Source organism: Lonchura striata, chromosome 1 (assembly GCF_046129695.1).
Source record: "Lonchura striata isolate bLonStr1 chromosome 1, bLonStr1.mat, whole genome shotgun sequence".
Lineage (NCBI taxonomy): Eukaryota > Metazoa > Chordata > Aves > Passeriformes > Estrildidae > Lonchura > Lonchura striata.
Window position 1 is genome coordinate 122267477 of NC_134603.1, and position 25267 is coordinate 122292743.

At 40.4% G+C, this 25267-nt stretch overlaps 1 protein-coding gene across 1 annotated transcript in view; it reads right to left on the reverse strand.

Moving 5' to 3' along the window:
• Positions 1-25267, reverse strand: part of CHN2 (chimerin 2) — a 158384-nt gene that overhangs the window by 23408 nt on the left and 109709 nt on the right. Inside the window, exon 7 of the mRNA XM_021538178.3 lies at positions 223-300. Coding sequence (XP_021393853.1) covers positions 223-300 — 78 coding nt within the window. The remainder of the gene's footprint in view (positions 1-222; positions 301-25267) is intronic.

Here is a 25267-nt window from a genome sequence, read left to right on the forward strand (position 1 = left end):
AGTTAGCAGGAAAACCATTATTTGGATTAGGAACCTATATAACAGCATACCAAGAAATCAGTTAATGGAACTTAAAATAGAAAGAAAAATTAATTTTTCAACACTTTTCTTAGAGCTAGTATAAATAGGTGCATCACAACAAAACTTCATCACAACAAAAAATGAAATGTGAGGCATCTCAACAGGACTTTTTAGCTGAAAATAATAGCAAGCTGTGCTTACCTTAAAATTGTGTGCTTTTTCATAGTTGAAATGGTTATCGTTCTGAGTTAAGGCTGCTCTTCTGACCAGGGAGGTGATCTGTGAATAGGCAAAGAGTTTCAGAGGTTGCCACAAAAGTGCCCCCTTGACTCCCACCTTCACCCCCAGGGCCACAGCCAGGAGCTCTTGGCGCTTCCTTCCTCGCTTTGACTTGTGAACAACAGCACAGTTTTTCTCATTTTCCAGCCACAGGTCCTCTGAGAACATAGCGCTGGGATCCCAAATCTTTTCCCTGTCTTCCTCGGCGCCGGGGAGCCTGGCTGTAGTCAGCACGGTACAGTTTGTCCAACTGCTTCTGATGTTAGACAGCAGATTTGAAGCAGCTGCAGCCCATTCTGCTGAGACCTCTGGCATGTGACTTGGATGGGCCGTCTTGTGGGACGGAAGGAGCTTCTGCATCTGAATAAGTAACGGCCTGTGCCGTGCAGTTTCTTGAGGCAGATGTGTGCCTCGAACAATAGCACGAATTCATACACTGAGCAGCCTCCCCCACTGTGCCCCCCCAGTGGGGGTCTCCAGATAGGTGCTGCCAAAATAGCGGCTGGGGGGCACACAGCTTTACAGCTTCGCCCACAGAGGCATTTCCAGGGACAGAGCTCTTCAACTCTGCAGTGTGTTAAAAAATGAACAAACAAACAAAAAGCCCCTGGAAAGCCCACACAAGCGAATCCGATGCTGCATCCAATTACACTCAGACTTGGAGACTTATCAGCCAGCAGTCTGCATACTAGCAGATTAAGCCCTTAAAACCACGCTGATTGTTTAATCTTACAGGGCAAAAAAATATTTCTCCCTCTCTTTTTTTTTTTTTTTTTTTTTTTTTTTTCTTATCCTGTGCAAGGGAAAAAATCCAGCAGTACTCCAAGCACTAATAGCACTTTTATGCCATGGTTTAAGCATTTTGTCAGTGTGTACTTGGTAGCACTGAGGTAGCTTGCTGCCAGGGTAAGCTGAAAGCCCAGCTGGGACGATAAGGGCTTGGAAGCCCTGGAGCCCTGTGCAGCACTTCAGTGAAGGCAGCAGGGGAGCTTCACACAGATGCAGGAGGCCCATATGCACAGACCTGTTTGCAGAACAGGGTCTTCAAGGTGGCAAGGGTGGCTGTCCTTGCTCTGGTTTCCTACATCTATAGATTTTGAGGAGAACTGTTTTCAGTTAAAGCCCAGGGATAGGAGGCATGGGGACCCTGACCAGTAACAGCTTTCAGTATTTGGACATGTTATCCACTTTTTTACAGGCAGGTAGTTCCGTGTCACAGGACACAAATGTCTGATACTGAGCATTCACTGAGGAGCACATTCAGTGCCCCCTCCCCACTGGTTTCCTTCCCTCCAGCTCCCCTCTTCTACTCCTTTACTATGTATTCCAATTCCCCACCAGAGGAGGATAGGAGTTACCTGCTTGGCAGAGCACTGAGAGATTTAAGTGTAAAGGTGTGCCTGATGCTCAAAGTGCTGGGATAGAGCAGAGTGGGGAGTTGGCAGTGCTACTGGGAAAACTGCCTATTTGAACTGGAGACACTAAAGGCCACATCAGCCTTTTACAGTCTGCCCCTCTTCAACTAACCCAGAAAATATGTGAAATTGAAGTATTTAATTCACTTATATTAACTTGCGAAGTTGACCTTGCATCTGTTTTTTTTTTCAGTCTGCTTTTACCTCAGGCTGAAAAGTCAGAAGGTTCATCTAATTCACTTACTAACCCCTCCACTACACAGACTGCCTGTGCTTAGTAGAAGTGATGCTCTGCTGATTTGAAAGCCCATGAGGACAGATGGTTGTCCATCAGTAACATCAGGCTGTGCAATTTCAGGGAGTAGCCTACTTAGGGTTTTCAAGAAGATGTGCAACCAGCAAAATCAGTTTCTCCCTCATAAAACGATGCACTTACTTTTATGTATAGAACATTTAGTCCTTTCTTTTTCAGGTAACTCACGACAGTACTTTTTACACGCTCCCATACTTCAAAGCTTCCAAGTCCCCAGAAGAGAGGACTTCCACACAAACCCTCTGCTCCCTGAGCAGTTGCTGCCCATTCAGCCTTTCCCCAGGGCTTGGCACTGTTATCCGACCACTGGTGACAACTGGCTGGGGATGCATGCATGAACATCGCTCTGCCAGCAGGAAATCCCTGCTGCTCTTCCATATGTCCTCTTGTAGTGAATCCCAGTTTCTGCTAGCTTTTTCTGCCTGCCAGCAGATAAGGCAGACTATAGCTGCCCAGCTCTTTCTCCATGTGTTTCAAGAGGTAAGAAATACTACTTTTAGCCAGCAGCAATAGCTTCAGTTTGCTATTGGAAACCTTGGAAAGTAAAGGCCTTGGAGTTGCTAAAAGTTCTTATCACATTTCAGTTTCTTTCCTCAATGCCATTTAAAATGTACTTATATTTATCAGAAAGAAAACCCCCAAACTAGCTCTGGGTTGTCAGACACCTCTGAAACTACAGCATTTAAATCCCCCACATACACATAAGCTACTTTTTCTCTAACTTTCAGCATAACACATCCAAAGTCGGAGAGAGGTCGGTTTCCTAATAATGCTCTAATATTTGCACTTATGTCACTAGACTGATAAAAATCCCATTATATAACCAATATTTTTTACATAACATGGCAGATTTGATACTGAAGTGACAGGCTTATGATGATACACCTTGGAATTTCAATTTAATAAACTATTTTTGGAATATCAGAGTGTCATCCTGGGATCAGACATACAGACATATATAATGAAAACTCTCAGTGTTCGCACAAAAGCATTAAACTTAATAGACTTGAGGGAGGAAAACTCAGCCAAGCTGGTTCATATGACTAAGGCAGAGCAGTATTTAGTGTTTATCCTATATGAAATTTTATTGATCCCCTGGGTATCTGCCTTGCCTGGGCCCTGTTTAGACAGTTGTTCAGGGGGATTTGTTTCAGACACAGGACATGCACAGAAGGCCAGCAGTGACTGTGTCCTCTTAAGGAGCTTAACCAAAGCCCCAACAGGTTTGGTGTCTATGTGGTGCTGCAAAGCTCAGACAAGCTGGACCACACATACAACCACTTCCTTCTCTAAATACAATGCAAACTTCAGCAATGACAAATTCTCAGCTGCAATCAGTTCCTGATGCCACAGACTAAACCCAATGCTCTTCCTTTATCTGCTTTCTTTCTCCTAGTACAAAATTGGCTGCACATGGTGTCAACTCATTCAAAGAGCATATCTTTATCAACCTAGTGAGTTACCCGGCAGCTAAATAGGAGAAGGCCAGTGGCTAAGAATGCTATTGCTGGTTGTCACTGAATGTGAAGCCAGGGAAGGCTGGAAGGCGAATATGGGTTATCTGTGTTTTCAGACCACAGAATTTCTACCTAAAATATAAAGTTTTAGTAAAAAACTAAAAAACATATAGTTTTAGTTTACTAGTCTCTTTGTAAAACAGATGTGCTGTACAGGAAATTGGGTATTTAGAGACAAATAAATGTCACTGAACCAGAATAATAAAGTTTAGGGGTGGAGCAGGGAGGAAGAGGGCAACAACTGTTGCACCATTTCCAGTGTGCCTCCTCAGCATGAGCTGAACCACACCATTGTCTCTCCTCCCAAATACTGGCGTCTTGTTTGCTAACAAAGGCCTCGGGCACAGGAAAGAACAAATTGAAGTATGAAAAGCTTTTGGTTTTGTACATGTGGTATAATTCCTCTTGCAGTCGTGTGGGCAGCACAGAGGACTTGCTGGAAGCAAGTGGTGGGGGAACCCTGCCTGCTGCCCTGCTTGTCTGTGCCAGCTCCAACGTGGTGGGAAGAGACACTGTGGGAGTGGTGGCTCCTCTCCCTGAGCTGCCACCATGCCTGACCGTGGCTGGCAGGAGGGGAGATCAGGCAGCACATCCTTGGCTTGCTGCTCTGCCCGCAGAAGGATACAAGTGTGGGGGGGAAGGAAGAACACAGGCATGTCTCTTTGGATGACACCACAGCTGAAATGGAGATTTCTCCATGATGAGGAACTATGACAAATCCATGACTGATCTCTAACTAAATACACTTAGCTCTGCACATAGATACAGTCATAGGTCAAAGAGAGGCCTGTTTCCTTGCAGGCATGGCACACTGGGTTATCTGCCAGACAGATTATGTTTGCTCAATTGCAAACACGTGGTGAAGATGACACACAGAGCAGGAATCTTGAAGCTATTGGGTTTTTCCTAGTCTTCTCCCACGGAGCTCTTCCCACGATGCACTCAGAACACGTCAAAGAAACCATCTCTTAGCAAGACACAGGGCACAGAGGGGAAATGGTGCTGGAGGCCAGTCAGCCAAAGGCCTTTGCCATACCACAATCCCACCAGTCCGTGCCTCCCATTGCCACGGCTCTGCAAGCTGCCATTAAAATCTTCTGTGCTGCTGAAACAGTGGGAGGAAACAAGCTCCAAGCAGAAAACATGCTTGAACACAAAGCCAAGCACAATGCATGAGGAGTGGTGTTTGCCAACCTGATCTCACAAAACCCATCTTCCTAAGAAGCCCTCTCTTCCACAGGAAGGCTCCCAGTGAATATTACGTGAACAGAGGTTGCAGAGCTGAGCAGGGCCAGGAAAATCCACAACATGTGGCCAGGGGCTAGGGGAGAAATTGGATTGCACAGCTACTGGGATGCTGCTGCTCTCTGCTTTGCCTCTTCCCCACCCCAACACAACAGTCTCTTGTTTCCAGCAGAAAACAAATTTCCTTTCGAGGTGAATTGTCATTCAGTAAACTGGACACTGTTAATAAAAAACAACAACAACACCAACAAAAACAAACAAAAAACCCCAACATGTGTTTTTTTAAAGGGTTAATATCTATAGTTTTGCTTTTTACTACTTGGAATTTTTTTGTTTATTTATAACCACCTTTACCTCTAAAAATTATGACTGAGCAGCTGTCAACAACATAAATGGTTAGACAGCAGACTTATCTACACTGGGATCCTGTTCTGGAGAGCCTGGTTGCACTTCCATCACCACTGTTCACACCTATTATTGCAGATAATCCACAGCAAAAGAAACTGTTTATTTAGGAAGACTTCCGAAGTACATGGTCTAATGTTAAAGTTATTAAAATTGTAATATTTACACTTCTCTAAATTGATGTGATTGATTATTTATTAGCATCTCAGCAACCAGCACTTATTTCTGAACACGTATGTATTCAGTCCATTCCTCCACAGATAAAAATATAATTTACCTGCAGCAAATGGAAATATAATCTCCCTTAAATGCTAGATCTCCTTTCTAAATCCTCCTCAAAAAGATTTTTCTGTGTTCATCATGATTATTTTTCTCAAAACAATGTAGTGAACCAAACAATACAAGAGCCAAAGGTGAAATAGTGTATAATCAGGAAGGCACTAGTGAGACTATTATTAAAAATAATAGTTGCTGTAAGCCTCTTGTGGTGTATAAATATAATAAACTATTGTCTATTTTGGAACAACAACTGGAGGTCAAATTAAGTGATATGCAATTACACAGTCATCTTCAATTAAAAAATAGTGAGTGGATTAAGAGATTCTGTGTTGTCAGGCAATTCTACCACTTAATGCATTAACTTGTGTATTTCCTATCCACTTTTGTATTCAATATGTCTGAAATAGTATTTTGATTCCTTATTTTTGTCAACTATAATAAATAGGCATTGTGTTACAAATACAATGTCAGTATCATGGAAGTAGTGCAGAAATGAGGAAAGAATCTAGGCAGAGTATGAACTACTACAGCAATTCCCTCAAATAACCCTGTAGGGATTAACATGGTAACAGCAGGTCTAGCCTATTTATTGTCTTGACTTCCTTTCCTCCCACTCTCTCCTTTATCCTTCCCAATCCATCTCCATACTTGTCAAGGTTATTAATGACATTTTCCTGGCCAAGTTCATGATCCTCTCCTCTATTCTTAATATTCATGACCAAAGTAGTAGCACAGGGACAAGAGAGAAGAAGCATGAGGACTAAGTGGAGCAGGTGAGAGCAGAACTGCACACTACAGCCACTGCTGCTGCTGTGCTGGAAGAGGAACACCAGGTCCCCACAGAACACCAGCCCCCACAGGGCTGCCAGGAGCTGCTTCATCTGCAGAGAGGGCTTGCTCAAGGAAACTGCACTGGATTGATTTCTGAATACCTCTTGTTCCCTCTGGGGATACAACACATGAATTTTCCTGCCTGAAGTGTCTGTCAATCAGTACTGTTATCACATGTAGCATAGATCAATGTGTATCCATGATAACATCTGGCATGTAGGCAAATGAAAATTAAATCATAATACTTATCCTGATATTTGCAAAATATTGGCAATGATCCTGTTATTTTGTCAATGATGATTGTATTTTTTTGACAACAGAATTAACACACTATTTTTCTAACAAATAGACATTTAAGAAGAGGATGGATGGATGGATGGATGCATAGCAGGTGTCTAATCTAAAATTGTAACATGTCCTTGCTTTCTAAACAAAGGAGAAAAATAGAAACCTCCAGACAGTGATTCATCCTCTTCTATGAGAGGATAAAATAGATGAGCTTGAATTGCCTTCTTGTAGGTCATTTATGGATCATACAGGAAAACTCGATGGCTCTGGTAGAAACAGAAGCTTTACTATAAGATATTCAAAATTAGGTAAAGTCAATATCTCTCTGTATCTATTTCCTGTATCCATTCTTCTGTTAGCTATTCAATTTCAGAATAAATTAAGGAATAATTTATTTCATCAGCCTCAACCATATCTGTACATAATTATAGATTAACAACTGTACTTTGTTTTGGTTATCAATACTCCCCATACTTTAGAGCGGCTAAGACTCATGCTCTGGAAATGTGGAATATTCAGCTTACTACGTCATTTGTTACAAAGCTGCATGCAGCTTTATAGGTTTATCTGGGCTCATTGAATGAACTTTTTCAAGAATTGTAACTATGGAAGGAAGAGTCTATATTAATAGAGATTTCTCACACTGACTATGTAGGTAGCCAGTATTTTGACATCTCACCCACAGAGGAAATAGCCCAACAAGATAATGAGCTTAATATGACATACAATGGCCTCAATGAGTTAAGAAGGAAGTGACTCATGCTGTCTACAATATATGGAACTATTAGTCAAGAGACAGGGATTTAAAAAAATAACCTAAACATTACAGATTTTATCCAGATCCCCAGTGGATGCTGGCTCAGTAAGCTATACATATAGCATGTAAGCTATACATATAGCATGTAAGCTATATGCCTATACAACCTGCTCCTATTTTTACATTTTCACCATGAAGATCTTGCTTTCCAAAGAAACAGTACTTTGTTTAGGAAAGCCAGCTTGCCATTGATTAAAACCATCATTGCCCTGCAAGGAGACTGCAGAGCTTGAACCAGAGCCAAACCCACTGGGCTACCACAAAGAAGTTGAGAAGTTAATGCTCTTACTTCCCTGTCTGGGCAGCAGCAGGGAGACAAGAATGTCAGTTCTGAGAAAGATGACTCCTGTGAGTGCAGTGTGGTGCCCTTGAAAGGATGTGATAAGTGGAAAAGGAAAAGATGGCAAAAGTCTGGAGAAGCCACTGGCAATAGGGGACATGCCCTTGGGGCTTCTACGCTTGCTCATGTGGGGTTGTCCTTAACTACAGCTGCTTAATGGAGCTAGCTGGATGTCATGCTCAAACATAGGGTTAGACTCAGGACCATATTTTGTGAGACTGCATTAAGTCTGTGTAATACCAGCTTTTCAATAAGTCCCAGTACTATACAGATACTATGTTGTACAGTGGGCACAAGGCTTGGATGTTTGACCTTATGCCTCGTTATTATCCCAAATACACAGGGCACCCTACACAAACACCTGCACCCTCACTTTTGGTATGATTCTTATTTCTCTGTCTCAAACACTACTATACCCTATAACCAGGTGTTATCCCAAAGAAACACAGTAACTGTCTATCTTCTGCATACACAGTGAAACCTAACACAACTAAAATAAACACAAAAACCAGAAGTTAGAAAGTTCTTCTGTTTCTCATTTTGACTTCTGATACTATATGTTAGTGACAGTAAAATTGTCCTGGAGCATGATCAACTCAGCCTTTCAGCACATGCTCTGGACTGAAATTTACAGACTGCAGTCAGAGTGCCTGTTCATATAGAGAAAAAGAAAATTTGCCTCTCCTGGGATTATGATAAAATGTGGAGTAAAACAGGCTTTGTGAAAGTTTCCCAGAAACAACATTAGGACAGTGATGGTATTTATGTCCAGAGCCACAACCGCTCGACAGAGCCAGCAGATCCCTGGAGGAGCTGTAAAGCGATGCTGGCGGGGCTGCCAGAATGCAAAGTATGCTGTGGCAGTCCCAGGAACTAACAGCAGTGCCCCAAGTTTTGCCCTAGCTTAAGACAGCTTAAAACAAGAGACTTAATTGTGGGTTGAATAGAGATTTATGCAGCCTGAAAGGGAACAAATAATTTTTGAACCAGTGATTCATGAACTGGTGATAATATTGTCTAAAAAACTGGCAATCTGTAAAATTCTTCCTGGACAGTAACAGCTCAGGAATGGATTCTCAGTGGTGTGATGCTCTGTTCATTTAGCACTCACAAGGAGATGGGAATGATAAGCAATTTGTTGGGGGGGACAGTGCCAACATCAACATCAAGTGGCAAACAGCATTTTTCTCTAGTTTTGGCAGTTTCTTGGTGGTGTGAAGGAACTCTAAAGCTTCAGTCCCAAACTTAATTCACATGATTGAATTACATTGCCGCTCAGCAGACATGGCACCCTCAGATAAACTACACAGTACAATGACCTAGAAATGTAGTCATGTGTTTTCCATCATTAGTAATATTTATGCCCCCTTTTACTGCAGCATCTTGTGACTTTTCCCATTAAAAAAGTACAAACTCATCAATGTAAGGTGAAAGGACTTATTCATGCCATTTAGGAAACAAAGTAGGCAATTAGCAAATAAGAACACAACGCTTTCAGGTTGAAAGAATACTTTTTAACAAGCCTGAATCAACAGCCCTTAACCAGAAAAAAAGAGAAAAATGCTAGTTTCATAAAAATGCTGTGCTTTATGACTGTGAACTTTTACTTCAGTATGCTTTATCAATTTGCATTGCAAAAAACCAGAGTGCAATTGGGAACCCTTGTCCACACGCATAAGTGAAACTGTGGCTTGAAGAAGATCACTGTTCTTGGTGATGGCCCAGCCATGGCTGGCTGACAGCTTGTCTGAGCTCACTTGTATATCCATGAATGTCCCAGGACATGTTCCCCTGAGACAGGAGCACATAGTGTTTACAGCTTACCTGTATGTGAAATATGTGCTTCTGTCCCACCACCACCTGTAAGGAATGTCATTAACCCTGCTACTGACAGATAGTGTCAAATTTCAGCTGTCATCCCAAAAGAAGTGGTAAGGCTGTATGGTCTCTGGTATATCTCTGGCTTCAAAACACGTGTCAAACAAGGAAGGAATTCATGCAGAAGAAAGTGGTGTGGGGTTAAAGAAAAGACAGAAGGCTCTGAACTCAGCCAGGTTCACTTACCTATTTCATTATATGCTTGGACTTTACCCCAGGAATGTATTACACTTCTTCTTGTTATATAAGAAGGACTCCTATAGCTTACACTTGTATCAGTTTCTGTTCTGAAAAGGACCCAGCACAGAAGAGTTGGGACAGGACTGGCACTAAGTATGGCAAGGTAGAAAGGCATCTGCAGGAATGGGCAATTTCATGCTATGGGATATGTACCCTCCTTCAGCTCCTTCCAGCTCACCTTGTAGAAAAAGCCACCCTAAGCATAACTAAGTTCCTCTTCTCATAGATGAGGTTTTGAGCATCTTGCCCCTCATTCAGCTTCCCTTTTCTCACAAAGCAGCAAGGGAACATCTGTGTGCCACAGACTGCACATGAAAAGCATGGTTCACTGTGCTTCTGCACTGTGTATGTTATAGGACATGCAAACCACTTGAAATCATACTTTTTGAACTTGCATAAAGTACCAGAATGTATCCAAGCTGTTTTATTTTCCCTTCAAAATAATTGCTTTGTGTCATGTTTGCTTTGCCCTCTGCTTGAAGCTGGCTTTGTTACTGCATTACTCTGTGGGTAAGCAGTCACACAGCTATCCTTGAAAACACATAGGCATTTTCATGGCCACTAGAGAAACACTCAGACAAAGGCTGACCCCACTTCTCTGCTAGTGAATGAACACACAAAGGCTGTATAATCCTAGTTTTATTTTTCTGTACAGGTGTCATTTGACCCTGATAGCCTTATAACCCCCTTTGACCTGCAGCCCGCTGCCCTCTGGTGTGAAGCAGAGGCTTTTGTTCCTGATGGCACATCGTGCACAGCTGCTTCCATCATTGTCTGGAGAGGGACAGATGGCTGCTCTCAGCACAAAAAGGAGATTAAGAAAACCTGAGGGAATGACATCACTCTTCAGCCTGCGATTTAATTCATGGGACCTGTGGGGCTACCAGTGGCATGGCCTAACACTCCAGTTGACCTGGCCCACAGACAGGGAAAAAGTTTGCATTTTGCAGACTAAAAGACATTTTAAAAAATTATATAGTTGTCAACACTCTGATACATATATTCTTTAACAGTTTTTAGTTAATCTGAACATATGCTATCCTATCAGCAGCAGCTGAAGTACTAAAGTACTCTGAAAGCAAGACTGACACTGTACTCTACTTCTATCCATGGCTGTAGTTCAACTGCAGTAACTTGGTTTAAAGCTTATTTATTTTGTTTTACTTGTGATGAGTTCATAAAATGTAGCTGGAGAAACATAATACAGAGTAAATGATTTTCACCATTAGGTCCAGTCCTGCTATAACACTTTGTAGCTAAAAGATTTAATCCGTATCTCACAGACCCATTAAAGTCAATTGAACAGAAAAACAAAACAAAACAAAACAAACAATAAAAAAGTGCAAAGCATTAGTTCTGGAAGTAGTGAGCTTTGTTGTCACTTTTCTGCCTTGAAATCAGCTCCAGATGTATGAAATCACTTAATTCTTCTTTTTGTGATTATCGCACACAAAAGTTATTTATCTGAATTTATTTATTATCTTAAGCACGTTACTTGATTACTATTTGAGAGATGGGAATTTGGCCTCACTCCATGTGTGGTGGTCAGTACCATCTGCACCAATGTTTTTCTCCAGAGCAGAGATTTTTGCTTTGCAACAGATGTTTCATTGAAGACACTTGTCAAAGTGGCCATGTTAGCTGCTACCACCCTCTTTATGCTACTAGCAGGCACTATATGTGCATGAATGCTGCCATGTGAAGATGAAGCCATTCCACAGAGAACATAAAGAATAAAAAGCTCCTTCCAGTTTGTTTTTCCCTGAAAGGAAAGAAAGCAAGCAACTTCTTCTCTTCTCGAGTATCTGGGAACATCAGAGATGCACCCCTCCATGTAGCCTGAGCTGGGGCTGGGACCCATCACCTGACAGTACCCTGGCACAGCTCCTGCTTCATCCCCAGAATCAGGCTCAGGCCTGAGAATGGCTTTGCTCCTCAGTGCTGATCAGAATCTGTGGGAAACATCACTGTCTGTTTGTGGTTCTGCCCAAAGAACCAAGCAGAGCCTTTCCTTGTGGGTAACCACCCAGAGTAAGGTTCAGGTTATTCCCTCGGGCACAGCCGTACAACCCAGCTCTCTCTGTGAGACCCCTGCAGCAAAGCTGTGGCTTTCAGTATGTTTGCACAGCAGTGGCCAGCAGATAGAAGCACAGAAAACCATAATGCCGATGAGACAAGAGATGTAACAGCTCCCATCCAAACACACTCTGAGTTTTACTGTCTCAACAATGCTGATGGCAGCACCAGCATAGAGTGGAAGGCCTCGAACCAACAGTATGTTACACACTTTTCACTATCATTAATTCAGAGTAGACAGATATCAACAAACCATAGAGGTAGACCAGAGGTGATGATTCAGAAAAATGATGATTCATTTGCTTCATAAAGTACTATCATGCTTTATTTGCTAATCTGAAGAGTAGAACATCTTATCAGCCAGCATTCTTGAACCCGGGGGTGAATTTTTCAAGGAAACAGTTTTTGTTGCAGAACATGTGACTCATCAGACCAGGGACTTTGCACAGGGAATTTCTGACCCAGAGCCAAATTCCTTTTTTTTTTTTTTTTTTTCTTTTTTTAATGTGGAAACACTTAGATTTAAAAAACCAATTTTCTGATTCTGGTTTGAAATGTTTTGCTAAAACAGTTTATAAAATAGTAAAAGTAGTTTCAGTCAATCAAACTCAAATATTTTTCTGCCTTTATCCTGCCTTCTCAGTGCTTGGTCATGAATAGCTGAGTTTTACTTTTATCGCAAATCAGACAGAAGAAAAAACAAAAGAGCAGAAATTACCCATTACTGTTACAATCCTCCACTACATGCTTCAATAAAATGCTACTTTCAAAGGTGATCTTCTAATGATGACTGCTAAGCAAGTTGTATTCCCCTCTATGAGCTCGATACAGAAACACAAAGGCTTTACATTAATTTTCTTTTTGTTAATCAGTTGTTCCCCTGGGCTCTTTTAATCTGCTGTGACAGCTTCAATGCCACTGAGAATGCCTTTTCTGCTATTAAAACAAAAGGCACATATCTAAACACTTTATAATTTCAAGCAGAAAAGAATCTCATTGTCCTAGTTGAAGAAAGCAGCAACAAAAGTCTCATGTCCTAGAAGGCTGATGTGAATCATGGCCATCTTCGGCTTTCATTTTTCCTCTCTGGGGATTTCCAATGGAAAAACAGACTTAATGCATCCAGCAAGGTAAGGGGCCACACCACAGTCATGCCTCTGTGAAGGCTGAGGGATGAGAAGTGTTCCTGAAGGAATGCCTTGGAAAGACTCTCAGCTGTTTGCAAAGTACCCCACTTCAGTCCCTGTGCAAGGGCCAGACACACTTAATATAGAAGCATTAACAAAGAATTTACTCAGCCAGGACCAGACAACACAGCATTTTAAACCTGGAGTTTACAAAAGCCAGAAAAATCTTGCCAGAGAACAAGAAAACTGAAATCAGACTTCACTGCACTGGGACAAAACCACAGCTCCATGCATGCCCTCTTGGGTAGTATGTTTTCACAGCACACTAATTGCCTCCATTAATATTACATCAATTTCCTATTTTTTTAAAATTTCTACATTAAAAAAAACAGCTCATTTGAAAAATAAGCCAAGCACTTTATTGTCCATTCAAACAAACTAAGTTAATTAATCACTTAAATGCATTTTCACTTCATTTTTAAGCCATTTAATCTTTCAGAACTTTAACAAGGTTGGTTTACTATTGCTGTAATACAGGGTGATTTCATTAAATGACCTGCCATCTTCTATCAACATCATTATGATTGTCTGCTGCCCTTGTTTTGCCTTAATTTATAGCAATTTTTTGCTCCTTGCCAACATGGGTTCTAGTAATGTCACACACTGGCATGGACAGCAAGCCAGTTACTTCCATCTTCCCTGTGCTCAGTGTTTGATTTGCATCCCAGTTTCACAGCTATCAGTGCTGCATGGTACTTGCAGGGCATAAAACCTGAATACTTTCCTGATGTGTAGAAAGAGTTCTTTCCAGCTGGCCTTTTTTCTGCTTTCTTAGTAATCATCCTCATTAATTCCAGCAGTGGCAAAATGTTGGGAAGACAAAGGTTACCTTTACAGGCAGCAATTCACAAATCACCTCAAGCTTTATAGGTTTAAGCCTTTTAAGCCATAACATGCTATATTTGTTTGCAAACCAACAGGTGCCTTACAACACGTGTGTACCACTTCCTCCACAATGCACGAGCTCTTGCTCCAACACTGGTTTCTGGCTTGGCTTTTTGGAACCAGCAGCTGATAGCAGCAATGGGGCAGACTGTGGTGCCAATTAATGTTTCTAGAGGAAACTGCTGCAATTGCCAAGAAGTTGCAAGGTAGACAAATGAGTGCCCTTACTATACCACTGCCTAGAAATGCTGAAGAGGAGCAGAGGGTGCAGCAATACCTCAGCTGCAGGATCTAGTAACACGCCACAGACAAGCCTTGTGACTTGAAGGAGCTGTGACCCTCAAGAGACTTCAGGTGGCTTCACCCCATCACCCAGATTCAGCTACAAGTTATCTAGAACTTGCCCATGCTGCTGACTTCCACATTGCTGCCCCCATCTGCAAGATGCAAGTCAACCATTTGTGGGTGAGATAAAGACCTGCACCTCCAAAGTGCCACAGCTGCCTGGCCTCTGGCAGGGTGGAAACAAGGGGAAATGTCTGTCCCAGGGAGCTCCCAGGGCAAAGAACCAACACCTGAATATAAACAAGTGGTTGCTCTCAGCTAACAAAAAAGCCACTAAAAAGCAATTATAACTGTTTCCCCTGACAGCTGTTTGCACTGACAGTGTGATCAATGATAAGTTCAGCAGTGTGAAAAACATACATATTTATTGATAAGGGGAAGAGTTAGGAATCATCCAGGTGTCATCTCTCTACACCGAACCAGTAAGGACCAGGTGCTGGGATATGGCAGAGTGCAGAGGAAAGGGATGAGGATGGGGAAGCATCACTTCTTAAAACCATAGCAGTGCTAAGCACCAAATGAGATCAGAAGAACCTTGGAGATCAGTCAGGGATAGGGAGATTAGCTCCTTGGTTTCACACAGACCAATGCCATATTAATTTAAACTACAAGTGAAGAACAGTTGCAATTCTGGCAGATTTTTCCATATCTGAAAAACATCATTTAAGCAATCAGAAAGATGTCCTGAGCAAACATAATAATGTCTAAAACATTCCTTCAAAACTACAATGTAAATACAACTTACAACAGCAGCTCTTTAATTTCTTACTTTTGTACAATAAAATGTTCCACTTGGAAGGAAGAAGAATTCAGTGAATGCTCAGTCAAGACTATTGTGAAGTTTGTTACCAGCTCTAAGCAGTGATCTCTGCCCTGTCATTTTGACAGACTTCTAGTTTGTGTATTTTTCACCTTCTGCTTCCTGCTCTCATGTAATTGCCTTTCTAAGATTACGAAAGGGCCACCCGTCCTACTGAACACATTTGGGCCATTATTTTCAATGCAGTTTTACACATGCTATACACAACATCAATATTCCCATCATTTCCTGTTCACATTCAGCTGAGATGTCTCTGGTCCCATAACTGCATGAAGTAACAAATAAGAAAAATAACTTTCTGAGCTAATTCAGCTTGTAAAGTTCCATTTTTGTTTGCTAAGATGTCTGGAATCACTACTACACATCAAGTCATTGCCTAGAGAAACCTTTTTTTTAGAATAAAAAAAAAAAAGGCCATCTACAACCACCTTTATGAGAATTCATGCAGTAAATGGAGTGATTAGACTCTGCATTTACAGAAGTACTTAGCTATATGCTTTAGCAATACTGCAGTTTACAGAGATTTATACTTACAAAGGCCCTTTAGGGCAGGATCACAGAGTAAGAATTCTCCTTTGTTTGGTAAATCCATATAGTCTCACTATTTATTGTTAACAAGAAGTGTCATCATATTTACCATCAGTGAATCTTCTAAAGTCTGCAAATTACCAAGTAGCTGCATGGCAAATTTATAAAACTCATTACTATTTTAAATTGTCACTATGTGTTAAAACTACCTTCAATAGAGAGCATTGACTCTGATACCAAATTTCCCTCAGTTCATACTTGAGTAAGACTCCAATTGACTGGACAGACTCTTTACTTTTCAGTAGTGTTTATTATTTGCATTGCAACAGTGCACAGAAGCTTGAGCCTTTGACCGGGTCAAGGCAACAGCGATGTGGTACAAAGACAGAGTCAGAGACGTTCCCTGCCCTGCAGAGCTTACACTCTAGGGAGCTGCCCCACCTTCAGAACAACATTTCTTTTTCACACAAGAGAAAAACATGAAATGAAACATAACCACAAGAGATTTAAGGCTGTAAAGAAGAATTTTCAAATATCAGATCAAGTACCCAATAGTGAATTACTAGAGTATTTTAAAAGTGCGCTATATGTAATACCCCAAGTAATAAAGTTCCTGTCTCTGCTTAAGTGCTGAATTCCTGACTAAAATGCAAATGAAGAAGAGGGCAGAAGTAGAAATCCCATTTTAATTCAAAGGTTGTTCTCCTTGCTGTCCCTGTTGTGCCTAGAATAACCAGATCCCTTATTTCTTCATGGAATAAACTAGCACAAGTTCAAGAGAGAAATGTGTACAACAATGGCCAGTCAAAGAATTTAGAGTCCTGCCTGAGTATTATCATGGGATGTTGATTATTTTATAACCCAATACTGAATTTTGTAATTCCTGACAAACCCCAATCTGCCCAAGAACCCTGCTATTGTAAAACTCTGAAGTCCACATTGCATACAAAACAAAACTATTTTTAGAAAATCTACTGAAAAATCACAAGTAGTTTAGTTCAAAATGAGCCTCTCTTAGACTTTCCATTAAAATACATCTTTAAAATAACTTTCTAACTTTATAAATAGACTGCAAACTAAAACATTTAGGAGCCAAGAAATACCAAAGTTAAGAACTATCTGAAGAATTCCCCCTCTGCCCTTCTGGGCACAACAGAAATCTTACCTACTTACAGACAACATATTTTCTCTAATTTGGTGTGTGTGTGTATCTATATACACACACACACACACACACAGATATATATATAAATATATATATTTTATATATATATATATATATATACATATATATATACGTATGTATGTATTCACAGAGTCTGTCATTCCATGAACATAATAGGAAAAGGCAAATACTAATATAAAGGTGTTGTGGAATAACATGATGATTTATCTTACTGTGTGACTGGATTAGATTTGGCTGAAAAGCATGGGATTTGTTTTTTGTGAAATTTCTTGTATTTCTTCCAAAATTTTAAACTCCAGGGGAAGTGGTGCGCTTTTGATGGAATGAGTTTTCTGGGAAAAAGTGGCACAGTTTCAGGTCTGATGTGCCTGAAGAAGATCTCCCAGCCAGTCTGTGGTTTGTTCTCAGCTTAATGGCAGACTGCCTAAGGCCCAGGGATCATTAGCTTTCAACATAATTAGCCCATCTCTCAGGCAGATTAAACTGAGGTTCAGGACACCCAAACAAATCCAACAAGTAGTGAGGTGTGAATGGTAAGGGTGGAGGTGTGATACATATGGTCGCTTGGACTCAGTAAAGTGGTTTTGGTTCCCCCCCCCCCCCCCCCAGAAACCTTTTGACTGAAATATCTCAGGCTCAAATATATATTTTCTGAAAAACAAAAAAGAAAATAAAAAAACCCTAAGTATTGCTGGACAATTTCCAAATATCTCTAACCTGTACTCCAGCTGAAGGAGATAGTGCTTACTGGAAGAACCAGGATTAATTTAATGATCAGTGGGCTTACTTTTCAGCAATGAAGATAAAAATAAATATTGAGCAGCTGCCTACTTGACTATGCAGCAGCCACAGGCTTTAATCCATTTGATAGACTGTAAATCTGCATGGAAACCAAAGAACAGTGAAAGTATTTTATATTTATGAATCTATTATATGCATGTAATGTAACATTAATAATTTGTCTTTAGTATGTCTGCATATGTACATATCTTTTGAAATGCTACACACATACTATATATGCATACAATATGCATATCAGTACAGAAAAATCTCTATGTCTAAATTTAATTAGTTGTCCATATTTGAAAAATGCATTAAAGACAAAAGAAAGACTTGGCATGTTAACTGGAGCCATGCACAGTAAATACTGCCCTCATATACCCACAGTCTGTCTCCAAACTAGACACTATTGTGCTAAACTGTGTATGGGTAAAACATAATAATCAGGATGTTTCATCAGAAATATGCAAATATTTAGAATTTTGGATATACAATTTTGGATATTACAGTCCCACACAACTGTATTTTATAGTAATGGTCGTGTAGGGAAAAAATACAGCATTTAGAAAGACGCACCACATTTTTTTCACGTGGATCTAAGTTCATAGTCAAATCAAAAGAAAGCTTTTTTTTTAGCAAAAAAAAAAACCACCAGCTATTCTTCCTGAATACTTTTGAAATGTTATAGTTTAAAAAAAGATTGTGCAAGGAGGCATCCAACTAAAATAGGAATCTCCAGCAGCTGTGTCAGTGAATGTGTTTGGTAGGAACCTAAACTCTCTACTCAAGGAGAGAGTTGGGTAAACTCTCCCTAAAATTTATTTTACCAATAAATTCAGCAATCAGCAGAATTTATTAGCGCTAGTATCCCCTCCAAGCCATCAGGAAGAGCAGTGCCTTACATAATTTAAAATGCCAATGGGGATGTGGATTTTTTTCTCTCATGTAGACTGTGCAAGACTCTTCCCTGCTTTATCACCTCTAGGTCTGAAAGCACCTCCAAGCCATTTGCTCAGGAGCAAACCTGGAGCACCCACCTGGGGCTCTGCACACCAGGCTGCAGCTGCCAGCCTTCTCTTCTTGGTGAGGACAGGATGCCCAGAGCACCCAGCATCTGCACTGGGCTCCCTGGGATTCACTTCTACCCAGTGGTTCTCCATCAGCATTGGGAACTTTGCTTCTCCCATTTCCTTCCAACATTTAAACTTGGCAGGATACATAAACATCTACTTGGATGGGCTTCTGAGATGGGTTGGATTTTGGAGAGTGAATAGCAAGGAAGGATAACAAGCAAGACTGACTTGCCAACATCATATTTTTTTGAATTTTGGTGTTTGGTTTGTTGGTTTTTTATCTCCCTGAAAATACCATTCCAGCTTTAGGACATGTTTAGACTCTAGTGGATCACCTACTATGTTTTTAGGTTTTGTAAAACTAGACCTGTCGCAGCTGGGCATGAAAGATAAATTGTTACAATTAGTAGATAAATAAATACAGCCCAGAAAGATTTGTTTTACCCTACTTCAGGCAAATCCCAATTGATAACAAGTTTCTAGGAAAAGTAACTCACTTCCTCATTTGTACATAAAGTGCCTAGTACACATCAGTGCTACTAAAGAAAAAAATATATTAATAAGAAACTAATATCAGTATTCCTCAGGATATCAATGAGATGAGCAGACACTTGCTCCTGGGTGATGGGAAGCAAGTGACAAACTGAGGGTCACAGTGAGCATGGTCTAGGGTTAAACCCTCCAGAGCATGTTCTGAAACAGCTGATTCATTTTTTATTACAGTATTCTCACAAAAAAAATTTGCTTCTAACAACCACGAAAATAGTTGTTACGCTTAGTGCTAAAAATGCTTTAATAAGCCATATTATGCTCTTAAAAAATCATTAAACATTCTCTGTGTAATTTTTTTTTTTGTTTGTTTCTTCCCATGACTTCATGGAAGAAACCAGTGGCTATTTTTCCATCACACTTACTTGCACTCAGCAAACAGCTGATTACTCATTGTCACGTATGTAGATCTTTGAAGTGCAAAGCAAAGGAAAGAACATCCCTATTTATTTCTAAAGTGAAATCCCAGCATCCAGCAGAATTTTAAAACTGATTTTTCTAGGGCAATACTTCTTTCATCCTCCCAATGCTAAATATTAAATAAGAGAGATCTGTCTTAATTCAAGCTGAGCTCTGACCCTTGAAGTCTTATGATGCTGTCTGTGTTTACACGAGCACAGACTATTTTTCTCCAAGCTAGTTCACATCATGTATGTTCCTCTCAAACTCTTCAGAATCCAGAATGTTAATGATCTTCCCTTCCCTCCTGGCTCATCAGGGAGTTGGGAAGCTGTGGATTCTGGATGCTGTGCACAACAATTTTCATCAGAAAGCTGGTATTATTCCTGGTTCTTTGACAAGAGGCTGACTCGTTATCTTACTGTTTTCTCATTTTTGGTGCCTAATTGGAGTTGCTGCTTGCATTTTTAAAATAAAATTTAATAGACTATATTATTTTTTATATTTAGATAACAGATCCCATTAGTTTCACCTCAATACTTCTGCAGAATCTAATTTGTGCACTCAGTAGCAGGAGTAGCCTCATTAGCCTCTTGACATGTTTGAATTACTTGCCAACACAAAATGAAGGTTCTGGGCAGGGATGCAATCCAGCCTATTGTGCAACTTTCAACCAGTTTCATCACTGTAGTAGACTTCTTTTTTCATTTTTATATCACATGCCTTTCACTTCTGTAAATAGCTGGGCAAAGCTGCTTGCCCACAGCCACCCACTCACTCACAGCCATGACTTAATAATCATCAAAAAGCGGAAACAATTGAAATAGTAGTCAGCTAGAGCTGCAGCTTTCAGGGGAAAGCAAAGTTTGGAAATTCTTCTTGTTTTTAAATTGCTTAAACTGAACTCAGGGAAAGCAGCATGTTTAACCATATAACCATGCTCCTTTACTGGAGCAAAGGTTCTCCAGCGCACTCAGTGAGGCAGGAAACCCACACAAAGAAAAGATCCTGTAACTAAATCTTTCCCCTTCATGTAAATTTACAGCTGAGGTTGTACTGGTGACCCTCTGTCAGGCATTCCTTATCTTAATTTTGTGCCTTCAAAGCTCTTTTAATGTTGGCTCTTTAATCTAATTTCTTTGGAGTCCTGCAACAATGTGAATCTCCCAGGCTGAAAGTGTGAGCTGGGGTACCCCAAAGACTCCAACATGGTTAATTGCCCAGACTGGACCAAAGCTTAAAAAAGAAAGGACAGACATCTGCAGTATGAGCCAGCACAGCTCAGCAAGGAGTAGATAATAACTTTGTGGATGGGTCAATCATGGGAAGAGCATAAGGAATCAACGAATTTTCACCATTTATTGCTGACAACAGGGCAATTATGAGACTATGGACCGAGAATTTTTAAGTCCTAAAAGGGAGAGTGTCATCTGTTGGCCAACCTCAGGGTGCTTCAGGCTCTATCTGTTAAAGTGAAAAATTTGTTGGAGCTGAGCCTCCACCACAAGGAGTTGTCATTTTTCAACAGAAAAATGCTGTGTAGAAAAATTCCCAATGAACTACATAAGTGGAATCTTCTGTGCACTGTCGAAAGCTTGTACTTTCCCTCAATCTCATCCGAGTAGCTTTCAGCAGTCAGAGAAGAAAATCCAGCTTTACACATATGTGGAAATCTCCCAGCCAAATGACTGAGGCTAAGCAGAAAACTGTTTTTGGGTTTTTTTCAAATGGAGAAAATCATACATTTATCCCTCTACACAACCAAGATAGTAACTCACCTGGAGAACAGCCCCACTGAAATAGAGAAGGAAGCTCAATTTCTGATCACACTTGGAATTGGGGCAATCATAAAAATGGAGAACAAGCTTTAGAAGTAGCCTAATCACAGATTTAAACCAAACCAAACCTAGAGGGTGCCATTTGATGTCTATTTTTCTGTTGTATTTTTTCTGTATCATTGAGTGCATGCAACTCTGAGCGTAATTTGGGGAATTGGAGTTTGCAAACTGGTTCAGAACAGATTGTCCTGAATGATTCTAGTGTCTACTCAGTTACAACAAGACCCACTCTAGAGGCCCTTATCACCACTACTGCAAGGAGGCAGTGTATGTTCCTTAGCTAGGGATGTAACTCCATGATGCCCCTTTCACCCAGAGCCCTCATTCCGAGGGTAGGAGGTAAAAATGAAAAATTTCTCTGAGATCTCTGATAGATGAGGAAAAGGAAAGAGATTCTCTCAATTTTATCTGCTGTAGCTAAAGATAAGGGCTCTTTGTCCCTTCCAAAGCTGCTGTTCCCAGAAGCAAAAGGCAGGAGCAATTGCTCTCTTCGCTTCAGTCCACTTGAAAAGAGAGGAGACTGGGAGCCACATGCTACTCAACTGTATGAAAAAAAGCTCAAGTAAAACCTCTTTTTCCCCTCCACCCCATGTAAAATCACCAGCCACTTTTTGGAGAGGAAGGACTCACCCTCCTTACAATTTCAAATTAGCAGGTCTCAGACTTTTGGTGAAGTGCCCAACTCCCCTGCAGACACATTTTCTTCCAGCAGCTATCAAACAGTGAAAATTGTGGTCAGCTACACCTGTGGTATTCAGGGAAAAGCAAAATTGGGATTTTTCTTTTTTTTTTTTTTTAAGCCACCTGAAGCCAATCTGTGAAATATAGTAAATTGGCAAGTCACAAACAACCAGAAGCTTTCAGGAAGGTAAAAAATATGCCTGGAAACTGTATCTATGGAACTTAAAAATATTAAAAATAAAATCAGCTTCAAATTAGCCAGGCTGCCTTACAAATGTGATTGCAGTGTATGTCAATCTCTTTTGCCACTTGCCCTGACTATCTTTTGAACCAACTGACTGATTTTAGCCGAAATTGATGGAGCAACAATCTGAGTATCATGAAACTTGATAGCTTGATTGAGGTGAGAGATGTGGTCTGAGCTGCTGTGCTCTCTCCTCACCAGCTTGGCAGCAATGCCTTCTGCCTCTGCAGGTGGTGAAATTAAAAGGAATTATGGGGAGAAGAGGGTAGAGGAAGGAGGAATGGAGGTGAGGGATGTATGTGTGAAAGGTCTAGAGGGATGGCTGAGCTTGCTGAAGTGGGAGTACAGTGTGCTGAAAGATAGAGCACAAATGAACAGGGAAGCCAGGCATCACCAATTCCATTGCTCACAATAAGAAAAAGCCCCCTTTAATAACTGTCTCCAAGTGTTTTGTGCCAACCAGAAATATCTGGAATTGCAGAGATTTATTCTTTTTTGTGTTAATAGATTTTAGTGCTTAAAATTTCAAGGCATTGCATATCTTTGCTATGGGACTCCCTTTAACCCCTTTGCTGCTGGTCCTTCTTGCATCTTCTGTGCTGTGGCAGAAGGTGACAGTTTTCCTTTGCTGTGCCGGTGCTCCATAGGCAGAAACCAGGGTATCTGTGTTGGGGTTTCTGAAGCATAAAGTGGGAAAAAGCCAAAAGAAAGACTTTTTCTTGTCCTGGGAAGGCAAGAGGGGAAATAATGAGGAAAACTAAGGGTGGCATAAAGTGTTTTTTTGGATGATAGCTTAAATTAAAAAAAAAAAATAAAAATGATTGAAGGAAAAACCACAAAGTAAGTGGGGGGAGATATCTGCTGGATTCTCATATGATGTTTTTACCAAGATCTCTCTCCTTAAATTCTTAGAGTGTTAAGGCAAAATTCCTGCTGGGGGATGCTTTTGAGAGACAATTTCATACAGCAATTGAACTTGCAACCTTTGGTGCACTTCATCACAGCGGACTGGAGTGAAAGTTTTCATTTCCTCCAAGATTACTCAGAGCAACACCTGAGAACTTTGCAGGCAGAATCCCAATCTGAGACCTAAAATGTTGAGGCTCAACATATTTTCTTACTGGCAGGGAATGTAGAAGGCTGAGGAGAAACACAAAACTGGCTGTGTTCTTAGTTAGTCTGATCTTTTCAGCTCCCAAAGAGTAGGTGCATTTAGGGTTTTTTGTGGAGCAGCTTTGAATTGCCTTTTTTCCAGTCTGTCACTGGTCACTTTTCCCCTGCTGTCACTGGTCTTTCCCTTCTCCCTTCCACGCTCCTCATCCAAAAAAGCTACACATAAAAGAGCATGACTCCTGATAAGCATCTGCTTCAGGGAGGGGGACCAAGTGATCTACTGGGTTCAAAAATTCTTTCCTACACTTTTCCTGGGCATCCTTCTCCCTAGAGTCTCAGGAGAGCCCCATTCCCATTTTGACTTCTGAAACAAGTCAGCAAGGGTTTGAGCCGCCTTATAGAAACTCTCTGTCCTGATGTTGCTCTGACTAATCCTGATATGACCAACACACTGTGATGTCCATAATTTCTTTAGTTAATAAGGAAAAAGCTGAGATTGCCACACACTTAATGTCAGATATGAAAATACTTCCCAACTAGGGTTTTCCCACAAACAGCCTGAATGACTCTGAGGAAGTTAAAAAAAGGGCAACAACAACAGCACCAACATTTCTCCCTTATTTGTGTACATGAGCACACGCTAAAAAAATACTAAAAAAAGGTGTTGTTTTTCTAGAAAAATATAATTATGGACATAGAATTTCTTAAAATTTATTGTTAAAAAAAAGAAAGTGTATTCCACAAAAACAATGCTCCAATTCTTCAATGCCTGTTTTTGGCAGGCAGATCTTACATCAGTCTCAAGCTGATAAAAGGTGTTGAAGAACCAGATCAAACAGTTTCTTAATCTGGAACTTTTTTTACTCTACATAATTTTCATATTCACATATTAGTAATATTCAACATCTACATAACAGTTATGGTATGCATTTGGGGCCAAAAAGAATTACTTCCATTACTTGATAATCTTCTTCCTTCCTTATTCCTTTAAATAATGGTAAGCCCACCATTTATCACAATCCCTGGGTATTTTAAAGGGCTGCTCCTAAAAATATATACTATAGCATAGCTGGATCCAACCCTTTATTGTACATTATATCTTATAAATATGTCTGTAATACATGGCCATTTTGTTCTGAATTTGGAAGACTTCTTTCCACTTGTTGCTATTCTTACAATGTCACTTAAGACTAAAGAGAGATAAGAAGCAATTTCTGTATATCCCTCAAAAATTCCTGTGTTTGATCCTTGAGAGTTTGTTTAGAAATGTGTATATTAATTTAAACAACAGTTTAAATGAAAAGGGAAGTCAACAGACACCAAGATCTGCCCAGATAGATACTTATTTCATATTTTTGATGTTGGCTTTTTTCTCATTGCTTCTCTGGAAGTGATGTCACTTGTCAGAAGAAATTTTTAACTCTCTGTTCCTTAGTAGCAGCAACAGGAAGTCATATTTCTTATCACATGTTTCTCTTTGCAACAGAATTGGGATAAACCTCAAGCCCCATTATGCCAGAATTATTTGTCATTTCACCCCTTTTAAGAGATTCATGTTGCTAAAGAGGGACTGAGGCTGATCTCATGCCCTTCAGGCTAGTATCCAAACAATGGGAAAGATTTGAAAATATCCAGTGGGAAGAGGTATAAATAAAATCTGGTGTTACACACACTTCCTTCTCTGGGATTAGGCTA